The 14,834-nt window shown below is 36.3% G+C and overlaps 1 protein-coding gene across 1 annotated transcript; it reads right to left on the minus strand.

Annotated features, from left to right (window-relative positions):
* Positions 1-204: 204 nt before the first annotated feature.
* On the minus strand, positions 205-12,736 carry zgc:66427 (uncharacterized protein LOC406256 homolog). Its single transcript, XM_051697379.1, has 5 exons — positions 11,959-12,736; positions 4,780-4,875; positions 4,331-4,436; positions 4,078-4,170; positions 205-2,388 (listed from the first exon to the last, which is right to left on the minus strand). The coding sequence occupies exons 1-4, from the start codon at positions 12,449-12,451 to the stop codon at positions 4,113-4,115; spliced, it is 753 nt and encodes a 250-aa protein (XP_051553339.1). The 5' UTR covers positions 12,452-12,736; the 3' UTR covers positions 205-2,388; positions 4,078-4,112.
* Positions 12,737-14,834: the final 2,098 nt, after the last annotated feature.

Raw genomic sequence — 14,834 nt, forward strand, 5'->3', positions numbered from 1 at the left:
TGGGGTCACAATGATCTGCCACTGAATGCCCCCCTTTAAAAACATGAATTCAAAGGTAAAGTAGGGTCAAATCAGATCAGTGACAATTCACTAATATTACATGATATCTAGGGTGCAATGTTAATAATTTTCATCAATGACATCAATAACAGTTATTTTAGATTAGGAAAGATGGTCAAAAACATGAAAGGAAAATAGCCATCATCACACACAAGCATATTTATTGTAAAAAATACATATAAAATTTTTTCTCAGACATACAAAAGTTTTAGGCATAGAAACAACATCATGGACAAACAAAAGACAAAGCCATTTTGAAATACATATTTACACTTTAATAAATAAATACTCAATTGTTCTTTAGCAGAATGAAGGCAGATTGTCTGTGTCTGGGGATGTGAATATACGCATTATAAGAACATTCCCACCGCATTCATCTTTGACCAACCATTGTCAAAACACAGGATCAAGAGGGTAAATACCTACCCTAGCACTGAATAATTACACAACTTTCTATGGTATTTATACTGTAAATGTAATCATATTTGAAGGAAAAAAAACACTACCTTTGGAGTTAGCAAAGCTCAAATTAGTATAGTTAATATGGAAATATTGAGGTATGGCACCACTTAAGTTAAAGGGCAAAAGCTAACTTACAGAGCTTAAAAGATTTTCAAAATACTCTGACAACACTTCCCTCCACTGTCCACTCCAAAATGTACTACACCATAAACACTAAACAAATGTAACTGTAAAGATGATTCTTTCCTTTGACTCAAACGATTTATTTTCAAAAAGAAAAGAACCGTTTGACTCTCCTCTAAAGGAAACACATTACAATACTTTCAAAGGTAGGAGCGATTGGAGATGATATCCCTCTGATGAGGTAAGCAACCTTCAGTGCTTTACCGACAAGCCTCAGAAAACCTCTTTCAAATCAAAGCTCCAAATATAAACCCTCAAGATAAGGCAAAAAGGTAACAGACCAACTGAACACTACAAGACAATAAAACTGAGAACATAACACCCACAATCAAGAAACCCCATAAACATTTCATCTGAAAGATCTTCTTTAAAAATATTTAACCAGCATCTCTGTGCTGGCCCCCCCAAGAGTATTGCCTCTCCGCTGTATTTACTCCTGTTCATTGTTCATTCATGGGGCCAATAACATTGTCATAACTATCACCTGTTCCAAATCACCATCCTCAGACTAGGTATGCGCCACTTGGCGTTAATGTGCCTGACATACATCTCCACACCACAGATGGCTTGATTCACATGCATACAACATAGCAGAGAAGGCCTTGTACTATCTAGGTCTACAACATCTGAAAAGCATATTCCTATTTCAGAATGTTCACAGTCTGCATTCATCTCCTGCACACAAATCAAGCCAAACCTGCCCTCCAAGCCTAATACATGAAGCCTTGAACCAAGTCAGGTCATCAGCATCAAAATATAGGAGCACACACTTATACACACTTCACTGCAACCAATGATACAGTCGTTAATCTAACTACTAGTGGAAGTATTGCTTGGGTCTGTTAACATTGTACAGTTCAACCGAACAAAAGCTTTCAGACCAAGAGGTTTAAAAGAGCTTAATGGGTTAACAAGAGCGAGTTTAGTCTTTGCCTCAATTATATGGATAAAGTGACTACACTTGGTAGCATGAATTTAAATTTAATGAATCTACGGGAAATATCACTCTGCCTTTGAAATGTTTTTATAGTAACAAAAAAGGAAAACCAATAAAGAAAACATCCCGAAACATCATTTAGTATAATTCAAAATACAAAATACAAAAAACATCATGCCTCATATGTAATCCTGTGCAATATTTACGCATGTACAACTAATTCCTTTTAATCCAGGATCTGCCCGAGAAACTCAACAAATTCAGGAAGTAGCTAACTCGTTCAAGCCATTGCAACACCAGCTGCGGTTTTCCCAGCATGCTGCACAAAACCAAACACAAAGCCCAAAAACCCAGCAAAAATGACAGTGTTTCAATAGTATGAGAAACCCAAACACCATCCCACAGAGGGAGACCAAGATATCCACGAAGAGATGTTCCATTTGTTACTTTTTTCTCCATTTAAATATAATTTTTCTTATGTGAAGGTTCCATCTCAATCTGAGCTTTATAGTAAAGAGTTAAGAGAGGAAAGGCAAGCAGAGCATACCTGCCATACAGACAGGTGCTTTAGAGCAGATATAAACCAAGTTTCAAGAGTCACATCAGATAGTAAAATCCAGGCTTCCTCGAGCCAGACTGATCCAGTTGGCCAAAGGTTTTGATGCTTGTTATTTGTTTTGTTCATTTGTGTCTTTTTCTCAATCCTCTCATAATACAATATATGCTCCTGCAGGGGGTATTGTCTCCTAAAGAGATGACACAGAAAACAAACATGTTAAGGGGAAAGCACCTTAATGGACAATGATGCACATCATTGCAAACATACCTATAACATCCGTCGACATCAAATACTGAAGTAGCTATAATGCACATGACATATATATATACATTATATATACATTATATATATATATATATATATATATATATATATATATATAAGGACTGCTAGCATCACAGTGACATCTGCCCTACCGGCGGATATGCACGTGACGTTAACATATCAACTTACATAAAAAACCTTACGAAAACTTGAAATAAAATCCTGAAATATTTAATGAGTATAATAAAGTATAAGATTTTTAGTAACTGTGTTGTGGATTATTTATCATAGAGACACAATTTTCAATTTTTTGGAGACCTTGATTTTGTGCATTGATCTGGTAATGTCATATCCACAAGATACGCATTTAGTGGATAACTCAAGCCAAACACACACCACGAATAGGTGCATCAAGTATGCCCATTCATCCCCGACTGAAGTTACAATTCCTAAATTCCTTTATTCGTGATAACACGTCAACAAACGAACTCAAGCTCCGTTGTGCATTCGCTGCCTTTATTGGTTCACAGATTTAAGTTATAATATTTTATTCATGTTGTTGCGATAGCTGATTAAGCTCATATTTAGGCTATACACAAGACGCGTTTGAACATAGGTTATCAAAAAGCGTTTCAGTTTATCTGGGCTCATGCACGAACAATCCTCATTACTCTCTCTGTTCAAGCTCTGTTGTGCATTCGCTTCATTGCAGATGTAAGTTGTACTAATATATTTATTCTGTTGATGGCTTGTTTATTTCATATCCATATGATGCATTTGAAAATAGGTGGTTATAAAAGTGCTTCACCTTGGATTAGCCCTTTCATCTCTCGACACGCAGTTTTGACGAAAAAGAAAAATCCTCAGAATACAAAAACTGGATTATTTGAATAAACAAGGTTTTATTCAACAAGATTTTTTCTTCTAAAACTTTGTGAGTGCATTGGTAATATCTTGCAGTGTTTATTTATCGTCATATTTTCATCAACAATGTTTGAAGTAAAATTGTTACTTCAAAATTGTCGCAAAAAATTAAAAGCATCTAACAATTGAAAAGCTTCCAGCAAAGGACTGAACTATTTAATTACTGTCCAGCTGTTTAGTGATATTTAGTCATGTTGAATATTGGAGTTTAACAATATTAACAGAATTTGACATCTCGAATATTTTTAGTCCATGATGTAAACACGTTACTGACGTATCAGATCGACTGTATAGTCCAATAACACGTTTTGTATTTATTCATTTTTGGGTATTTTGTGATGTTTTACAAAGAGTTTAATTTTCATTTCGTGTTCAGTGACGCACTTTTTTAAAGTTTTATGCACAATAAATGTGTAATTTGCACATACTCCCTCCCCCGCCCTTCAACCACCGTTTACCGGTGGTGATTGGCCCTTAATCACGGCGATGGTAAAAAATTGCCACCGGAACAGCCCTAGTATATATACACACATTTCTAAGTTATTGGGAACTAAACACTGAACAAAACCCCCAATTCTTTGCCCCCGCATTTGTCATTTTCAAATGGCATTTTGTCCCGAACCCTTGTAAATTTTTTGACTCCGAGTGAAACCTACATAAATATACTTTAGTGAATGCACAAGCTCACCTGAGTCAAAGTGTCATTGCACATGGACACATGAATCAATCAAAAGGATGCTCAGGGCAGCTCGGCTTCACTTTGCTCCAAGTGTCAATGCAGCTTTTTTAGATATACAAAAAAAAATAAAATAAAAAAAAATATAAAGCATTAGGCCTACATTTTTGAAAGCATACCAGTACATTTATACAGTCCATCTAATTAGAAGCATTAATATCAGGTTGTAATTAAATTCCAGGTGGTTAGTATAATTTATGGTTACCTTTTATGGTAGACGCACAGGCAGGCAAGTCGGGCGATGGTCTCTCCCTGCAGTAGGTCCTCAAGACAGATAGAGCACTCTCCACTGTCCTTAGCCAGCACATCCGCTGATGGGCAAAGATGATGAAATAAAATTAAAAGGATAGTTCATCCCAAAAAATAAACATTGTGTCATCAACTAGAATGCCTTCCGTGGAACACAAATGGAGATTGTGAGGCAGAATGTTAGCCTCAGTCACCATTCACTTTCATTGCAAACAGAAAATGTACAAATTAAAGTCAATGAGTCTAACCTTCATTCTGCCTAACATCTCCTTTTGTGTTTCATGAAAAACAAAGTCATACCCTAGTGCTATTCCAAAAGCACAAGTTTCTGGGTGAACTATCCCCTTAACACTGCAGATATTGTCAGGAGAAATAGACAATGAGAAAACCAAATGGGAAGCTTACTGTTATAAGGAAGAGGTGGAGAAGTGAGACAACTTAAAAGGTGGTCCTCAATCCGCCCTCCAGGGAACGGCTTGGTGCAGAAGGGGCAACGAATAGCTGATAAGAAGGGAAAACAATTTTATGAACAAATCAACAAGTAGGTCTTCACAGAAATAATGCATAGCCTATGGGAGACTTCCATGCCATGCCGGCCACCTCATTATAGAGGATGGGACAGTAAGCACCCATATGGCTTACTTTTCCAAGCCCTCATGCTGGGCCGTGGCCAACTGACCCATATAGTACATAACAATATACCACACATACAGACCCACAAACCATCAGTAAACCGGGTTTAGCTTTGGTCTTTGCCTCCCAGTTGATCATGGATCAACCTTTCAGGAACTCCTGAAATGTCTATAAACCCAAAGCCTAACTCCACTACAATACCATTGCTCTTGTGCAGACCCATTAATCTCTTTTAATAACCTTGAAATGGAAAAATACGTGCCTGGAAAAACTAGCATAAACTGTAAAAATGAAAAGACACCATTTGGGGTTCCTCTGCTGCCACAAACTGGCAGAGCCCTCTGAAGATTCTTCAGACATCCTTTCAGTTTTTGGAGAAACTTTTAATTCCTGCAAGAACTCTGAAGACTCCTGCACACTTCCTATGAAATCGAAGAACGAACGGGTGTGAGGTCATTTAGAACAAAATCTGGTCAAATAGAAGGTGTTTTTGATGACGTTTCGGTGGTTCGTAGCAGCTTGCTAGAGCGAACTTTCAGGAAAACTTCATACCAGCTGTTAAACACCTTCTTACTACCATAAGTCCAGTCTTGCCTACATCTGTACGATCATTCGCACAGAGACATTTTCCAAGAACATGTCATGCGATTTTTTTTGTTTAATTATTAACAATTTTAAATACTTCCATTAATCATGCAGCCCTACTTTAAATTATTTATTCTGAAAACAGTGACTGATGGGCAACAATTCTTATTGTGAAGGCTCATTCACACATGACTGCACTATGCATATTTCTTCAATTAAATTACAATACAAAACTCATACTCTTAAAGAGCCTCTTATATGCACATTAGGGCTGGGGAATATATTGAATATTAATGATATAATCGAGAAAATTTGCTGACAAATGTAAAACTGACCAATATATTGAATATCGTGATGATTTTAATGTGCTTTTATTTCGCCATTAAGTTTCATAAAGAGCGCATCAGTAAACTAATTTCACGATTCTTCAGGGCTGCACAATTAATCAAAATAAAATCAACATGGTGAGTTGGACATATGCGATTATTAATCCACAAAAGGCTGCGATTTAAAGATAGATAAACATGGTCTGTGAGTGCTTCAGAATAAACCGGTGACGCGCTGATCTGTGTGCATGTGCACGGAGGAGCTCTCAGATCAGTTCATGTGCATTGTGAAATCAAAGCAATGCAGGTTCAAGAATTCACGCAATTACAAACATCGGTAACAGTTACAAGTTATTATACAAATCTAAAAACAGGCACCATATAACAGAAAAGGAGGAAATTACAGCGTTTCATGGAAATGCGGAACATTGTGAAATATCAACTATACATCGACTTTTCTGTTTCGAAATAAAAACTTGTGAAGTTAAAGTAAATACGGCAGCTCTTTCGGTGTCAAAATAAAAGCCCCAGGTGAAGGTGAAGTAAACAGGACAGAAATAAATGACATTTGTATAACAAAAATCGAATAATCAGAAAAATAATGATAATTCAGCATTATATTATAATAATAAACCTGACGTGTCACACAGTAATAATTTTGTATTATGCAATGTTCAACTGGGGTTTCAAAAATTAGTCAGTGAAGTAGCTTTGCACACCTTGTTCATTCACACAAATGTATTTGTAAAAACATTTGAAGGTAAATAATTATTTTTAAGCTACTATGTATCATTGTACATGCAATATAAATATAAAGTGCATATCAATGAAAATGAATGAATTTCATTCTCCCTTGTGTTTGTTTACTGAAAAATGAATTATTATATTTTAATTTAAATGTCTTTAAAGTATTGCATCTACTTGGATGAAATGATGGTTCCTCTGATGATAAAAAAAAAAAAAAAAAAAAAAAAAAAAAAAACACTTCAGCTGATTTGCTAAAGACTAGAATGAAAGTATCGTCAAATCAACGTGCAACGCAAGGAAATTGCTTCTCTTCTCTGCAAACGATACCAGAGACAATAGCGAGGAGGACAATGAAATTCAGTGAGATTACCAGCTAAAACCAGGACATAATTACATTTTTTAGAGAATTGTCGGGACACACCTCTTAAAACCGAGACTGTCCTCTGTTCTTTGTATACTGAATGTTCTTGAAAATATATTTTTGCAATGTTTTGTCCGTGGAAAGATCCAAAAACACTTTAAACTGCAGTACAGCCCATTGAAGAAACTGTAAGTCTATCCCTCACAGCCTCGTTTTTTTCCAGTCAAAAATCAAAAATGGCACTGCTGTGAATAAGGTCTATAGAGGTTAGGGATGCCGCACTGTGAGTTTTTGACGGTGAGATTACCGTCTGAGAAAAAAATCTCAGTTAATTATTTGCAATTTTTCTTATTTTACAACAGCACTGATGCTAAAAAAAAAAAATGCATATCATATCACAGCTGAATGTCTTAGTGGATGTATTTCCTGGGGAATATGTGGATGCTAAGGGCAGCCCTACAATAAGAAAACTGATAAATACACAACAAATAAATAGGAGGTATATAATAACAGACGCTCCAATACAGAGCATGACACCGCTTAAGTGCATCCTGAGCTCAGTGATGTGCTTCAATGTAACCAGAGTGCTGTCCACAACACCTTACAAATAAACCTGTGGACTCCGCATAATAATGGGAACATTGCTCACATCAGGCAATTTAAAGTCCGATAATGACTAAAATGTACATTTATTGTTGAACTTGATGAATTTGTACAGAAGCAATGCTTTAAATGAGGATGAAAAACTAAACTTCTCAAAGTTTACTCGCTGATAGTAACTACATGCAATGCACCGCACGCTGTCAGCATGCTTAAACATTACAAAAAGTAGCATCTTTTAATTCATCACTTTAAAATCACCACAGCTAAAAATATTAAACTTACTAGTTTGTTGTTGTACAACTAGTGGAGCATCCTGTCCCATTTGTTGGATGTGTATATTTCTATGACTTCTGTCTGCATAATTTACATCCGTCGTCTTCAGTCAGTTATTTAAATACTCCCAGACAGCCGATCGAATTCCTCCATTACATTTTGGAGTTTGTCTGTTTAAGCCCCAGTTTCACTTGAATTCAAAGTTCACGTTCAGTCCGCGACACCTGGCCTTAGCACCACGTGGCCACCATCCGTAACCATAGCAACAGCTTCAGTTACCCACATAGGCACAAGAGTTTTCACATTTAGGCTTACAAAATCTTATGAATAACTCTTATGTATTATATATTTATATATTATATTATTTTTGCCATGTCTAAATAAAGCATTTCACTGTTTTTAACTGTACATTCTACATTTTTGCGGTTAAATTAAACGTGGCATCCGTAATAAGGGTGGGTAAAAATATCGATTTTCTGATGCATCACGATTTTCATTTGAACGATCACGATATCTATTCTTAAATCTTAAATAAGATCGATCTTTTACACTCTGCGCAACCCTCTCCTACAATGAGAGGAAATCACTCGCACTGGCAACCAAAATTCGCGCTATGCAACTAAAATGAATATATTTTTCAACTGGCTGTTGAATGTTCAAATTTCAATTGCCAGTGATTGTGTTGTAAAGTGGTGATATATTCAGCAGAGAGATCCTTTCACTGCATGTGGAGAGTAAAAGTTGTGGCATGCATCACGTTTCCAAAGACGAGATCCATGCAATCCATTTATCATTTATTGAATAATGTCTCTTTTAATACCCTTTCTGTTCTTTACAATCAGTTGTTAATTAAAAACAACAACAAAGAAACATTTACTTCTAGTAATGCATAGCATGGATGAGGTAGAGCGGTTCAAGTCTCTCTCATTAACATGCACTTATTTACAGACATTCTTTACAAACATGCTGGTTTTGTTAAAGAGACAGTACCGGTTTTTAGCACATGTTCAACAATTCAATGTAAATACCTGTAAATAGTACAAACGATGCAATTAAACAATAATCATGTTATAAAAAATAATATATGCAATAAATATGTTTTGGCCAAAATTTAAGATAGCATTGTATGTATCCTTCTCTGGGTAGGCGGCCCCGAATGCACCGTGATGAGCTTGGTGGAAAAAATTAAATCCAAGATGGCGGATGAAGCGAGAGACATTTTAAATATAAATACACTCATAATCCTTTCAATCCTGTAAAGTATCGATACATTTTTTTTTAATATGATAGAAAACTCACTATTTTACTTAAAATGTGTGAATGCTGTGCATATTTATGCTCATTATAGGACTGTGTCGCTTCTGGAATCACCTTTGTTAAAATCAGCACTATTTGAATGATGCATGGAGATTCTGCTTATGTAGAGTAGGGCTGAAACGATTAGTTGGCGTTATCGACAATAAAAAATTGTCGACAAAAATTTTCGCTGTCGAATAGTTGTTTGATCTTAACGTAACATAAGATCATATGAAACTCTAATGATTGCACACAAGAGCAGTACTGCAGCTTGCGCCTGACTGAGGAGAGGAGAATTACACAGCTCACAGTCCAGATGCACTCTAAACTTTCCAAACAGCTTCAGGTGATATAGATCGCAAAGTATGAGGGAATTATAATGCAAAAATACAAAATAAGTAAATACAGAAGCACTCTTGTTGTGGAATAAGCAGAGCCGGAGCTGATGCTCAGCTTAAGCAAAACTTGCGTGTCGAGCGTCTTTAAAGGAAACACCCCGGCGTTACATCTTTAATGCAGTTCTATTTAATGCGTTATAGCTGTATTAAAGTTAAAATAATAAGGAAACTGGCATTTCTCTGTGAGGTCAGCGCCTCTTCTACGAGTTGCGCGAAGTGTCCCGATCTAAGGGGAAGAGATTGAAACTGCACCCGGCTGAGGTACACTCTGTTGCGGGGGCGCTCATCCATCGAGGGCGCGCACTTAATGCAGCTAGATTATAACGCAATACCAACTTACTGAATCATAATATATGTCACTGTGCATTTCTTATCATGAAGAAAATTGGCAATACGCAGTTTTATTAATAAGAGAGAGTTTGTTTTTTTGTGAGTTAAAAATGGATTGAAGTGAACAAAAAGGTGAGAGAGGGTAGTCTTCGTCCCATTATTCACTGCAAAAAAATACATTTTTGATTTGTTTTTGTTTTGGTTTGTTTTCCAATATAAATATCTAAAACTCCTTTAAAACAACATACATTTTCTTTAGCAGCTATACTGCAGAATAATTAATTTTTTTTTATCTGAGAATATTGAATATAATATTAAAAATACAAATATTTTAAAATATCTAAAAATCCTTTAAAAAAGATCCATTCACCTGAGAAGCAGCATAGAAGATGTTTAGACTTGCTTTTAGAGAATAGATCTTGAATATAAGTATATTTTGTCTTTACTGCACTCGCAGAAGTATAACCAAGTGAAAAATTACACTTATATACAAAATACACTTATATTTAAGATACATTCTCTTAAAGCAAGTCTAAATATCTTATATGTTGCTTCTCAAGTAAATGTATCTTGTTTTAAGGATTTTTAGACAATTTTAAATGGAAAACAAGACAAATACACTTGATAATAGAATTTTTTTGTAGTGAAGTTTTTACTGAATTAAACATAATAAAAAGTATTTTTTTCCCTTTAATTCAGAAAGTCATTTGGAGGTATTTTTAAAAGATGATTTTGTCCTCTTTATTGTTAGTAAGCACGTTTAATACAATCTTTAAGTCGGGGCACAAGCTGAATAATTGGTTAAGAGCTAATGATTAATCGTTGCAATAATCGCCCAAATAGTCGAATAATCGTTCTAATAATCATTAGATTAGTCGATTATCAAAATAACCGTTAGTTGCAGCCCTATGTAGAGTGTTCCAAATCGCTCTCTTATGAGGCTCCATTTCAGTTAGGATGCTGCCATAGAAGACAGCACCCAAGTAGGCAGGAGATAGCAAGGCAGCTCACTAAGTTTTGGAACAGACCCTATAACTGAAATATACCCATATGAATCGATATCGAATCGAAAGCTTGTGAATCGGAATCGAATCTGGAAATCTGTACCAATACCCAACCCAATGGCATAATATTAAAAAAAAAAATCTAATCGTCTCTTGTAATCACTTTTTATAAACAGTAAGGCACTTAAAATGGCAATGAACAGGCCAGTCCATAAACACTCAAATAAACACGGTTTCAATAGTATATCCACAATATATACATGTTAAACTGATTTGTGTGATAAAACAGCTTACTAACCTAATCTTTCAAAAAATTATAACCAAAAATGGGATTACAGGGTTTTGTTGTCATGATAAAGAAGGTGTAATCTTGAAAATAACTTTACACAGATATGTTCAGTAAGTGATTTTAGCCCACTAAAATCACGTTAACATGTATAATGTTTACATCTTGTGTGGCTTTACTTGTAAAACAGTGTGTATTTTAATGTTTATGTAAAGACATTAAACCCCATTGACTTCCATTGTCGGACTGTAACTGCAATTTTTTTTTCTTTTTTTATAAATGAGGGGCGAGTCCACATAAAGTTTTTGTGGTAATCAACATTATGTCACAAATGCTGCTGATTGAGTTTAGCTTGTATTGAACCCAGCCGGAACATCACTAATGGGTGTCTAGAGAATCTCCAGAGGATTCCCCAAAAAGTGTCAAGTTTCTTTTAATTTTACAGTGAGCAGGTAAAATCGGGCCACTCCAAATTTCCTCCAAATGTTAAATAACATACATATAATAATAATAATAATAATAAAAAAAAAAATTTAAAAACACCTATATAAAAAGTGCCATACATAGGTTATCTTTGGGTTTTGCTGAAACGTTGAGCTCTGGACAAACCTGTAGGCTGCATTTTTCGGAAACAACTCATTACAAACACTGCAGTTTAAATGCGACAAAACTGTAAACGGGGAATGAATAGGGTGTAACGTTTGAAACGACTGTTTAGGGAACGGAATGCTTTTCAACTTACCACCGTGGCGGTTGTTGACTCTATAGAGGCCGATCCACGCCTCGGACACCGGTCGAGCGTTGGTCCCTCTCACCCGTGCAGACCTGGCAGTGACGCCGCTCCAGGAAGAATGGCGTCCAGCGGGCAAACGCTCCGAGAAAGTGCGCTGCGGTGCACGGCCCATTTCCTCCCCGTTGACAGGGCCTCCCAGACTGCCATCCTCCTCGCGTTTCTCATCGCCTCCATTCTCGTCAGTCGGCGAGACCTGGCTGCTCAGCGACGGCGACATGTGGCCATCTGCGGGGCTGCCGTCGCTGCTCGCCTGCTGCCCGGTATCCGAGTCGCAGCCCTCCTCCTTTGCCTCTGATTCATGGTCGAAGCTACCGGAGAACTCCACCATAAGACTGGTGGGCCTGGTGCTGCGGATTCGTCGACAGGACTCTCTCTTGATGCCATCTTTATCGAAAGGCGAGGAAACAGCCTCCTCATGTAAACGGCTCGATCTCGTCCCCATGTTCAACCGCGCGCAGAGCTCGTGCACTCCCTAATACCGATCGATCGACGACTGATCAGCTAACCCGATTGCTTCCGTCACTAAGCCCCTAGGCCATATAACCATACGCAACATTTATTTAAAAGTCCTAAAAACAATACTGAGGTGCACTGTATATTTTTTTAATTCTCTTTCAGTTATGCCAACTGTCTACCGCACTTTCTTTTCAATTATGTTCTATGGTCCCTATTCAACGGCAACGCACCAAACCGGAAGTTTGCCTCCTTCCTTCTTCGCTCAACCTATCGTGTGACGTTACGAACTGAATTAACTTTTTATCCAATCACAGAACAAGCGCATGAATCGTTTGAAAAGTATGTGATTTTGTTTTACGAGAATTAAATATTAAGCTTTATGTCATTCATCCCAAGATAGTTTACAAGAAGAAACGTTTTTACAGTGATTTCCTCTAAAAGAATGACTTGGGTAAGACTGTGCATCTGCCCTATTAATCTCAAAACTATTTAATGAAGAAGAATGCAGCAGAAGCTGATTAAATCTGAGGTATGTTATTTCTGCGCTACTTGCTTTACCACACAGAATTACAAAAATATTCATTTTCAAACAGGTTTCCCATACTCCCTCCATCTGCCATTGATCAAAAAAGCAGATAGTCCTGCCCTAAACTTAAGCAGATGGTGCTGTGTCAAACTGGAGAGGTCGCTCAAACAAACGGCAATTTTGGAAAGCGTTACAGAGCTGCAGTATTTACTCTTTTCGTGGAAATAACTTGTCTCTACATATTGAAGGTGCACTCAGTAATTTTTTGTGTATTTAGTCTTGGACTTACACTGACACCTAGGGGCGTGGATGCAGCATCATTCAAACGCAATAGTTTTCAGTTATTGATACCATTGTTGAAACTGAATCTTCACAATCAGCCATGATTAATTTAATCCATGAGTGAAATTGTCCAATAACAGGGTAGTTACTAAGATTAAGCAAGTCGTTTTTGGCTAGTCATGTGATCACATCATGGCAGCCCCCATGATGGGACCCTCTCCATGTAGAATAAAACAGCTTTTACAAGGTTACAGATTTGACTGGAGACTTCATCTCATGTGAGTGCTCATGAATTTTATACATATTAAAAAAGTACTTTTCATTTTTTTTTTTTTTTTTTTTTTTTTTTTTGTTGTAACATTTTTGAGGAAAAAATACTGAGTGCACCTTTAAAATGGGATAGGAGCAAATATTTTGACATCGAAAAAATTACACACATTAGCTTTAATATCTGCATTGGAATTGTGTTAATCATGTGGCCTGGCAAGAAAACAGTGAATACACTTTATAATTTTCCAAATATTAATTAGAAAATATACTGCAGATATTGGATAATATTGAATAATATGCCAATTATATCAAGAGTTTAATCATTTAATTATAAAATTATAAAATGTTATTTAAAAATGGTACACAGTATCTTCCCTTACAAAAAAAAAAAAAAAAATCTAAATTTTGCCACTAGTTATTTTCATATGCAAATGAGCTTGTGACTCTCAGTCTACAAAATAATCTTCATTAATGCCGGAAAGGCATATGACCCAAACACGAGTCATTTATGCAGTTCATAATTCTATGTATGTACAATGTGATGTACATGTTTACTCGTATCAAAGTAATAAAAGACCCTCCTGTACAGTTCCTGAACACAAATGTGTGTGTCTTGCAGATATTTTTACAGCACCTGTGAATGGAGTCTATTTCTTTAGATTTTATGCCCATTCTCATCCTGGTAAACAAATGGCAGTCAGTCTCTATAAGAAGTTTCTAAAGCAATGCTCTGTGTTTTCACTGAAGCCTAAGACCAACGCTAATGCCAGCAATGGTGTTATTCCTACACTGGAGAAGGGTGATCAAGTGTACACACGGCTGTGGGAGAACAGCTGGGTGTATGATTATGAAAGCAGCTACACCGGTTTCAGTGGTTTTCTACTTTTCCCCATTGTAAATGTCAGATTCTTTAGTCCACTGAATTCAGAGTTGGATGTGACAGAAAAGTTCAAATAACTTTCTGTCTGAAAAGAGAGTGTATATGTCTTTAGGTGAGATTTTATGCCTTGAGCCTAAAAAAAAAAGTGAAAAGAATAAATTCAAAGATGCCTGATACTGTTTATGTATAAGGTAGGTAATTAGGGCATATTAATTAGCCAAGACCCATAAAATAATTTGTTAATAAAAAGTAATTACTTTTTAAATCTTTAGTATTTAGACAGCTGGGTGGAGGACATTCTAGTGATTGAAGCACACCTAGATCTGTTTTGTTTCTCTAATCAACTTCATTGTGACCTTTTATTTCTTTCTTGCCAACTTGCCAGCATGGTTGTTTTAAGTTGAGATCTAG

The sequence above is a fragment of the Myxocyprinus asiaticus genome, chromosome 5 (assembly GCF_019703515.2).
Source record: "Myxocyprinus asiaticus isolate MX2 ecotype Aquarium Trade chromosome 5, UBuf_Myxa_2, whole genome shotgun sequence".
In the NCBI taxonomy this organism is placed as follows: domain Eukaryota; kingdom Metazoa; phylum Chordata; class Actinopteri; order Cypriniformes; family Catostomidae; genus Myxocyprinus; species Myxocyprinus asiaticus.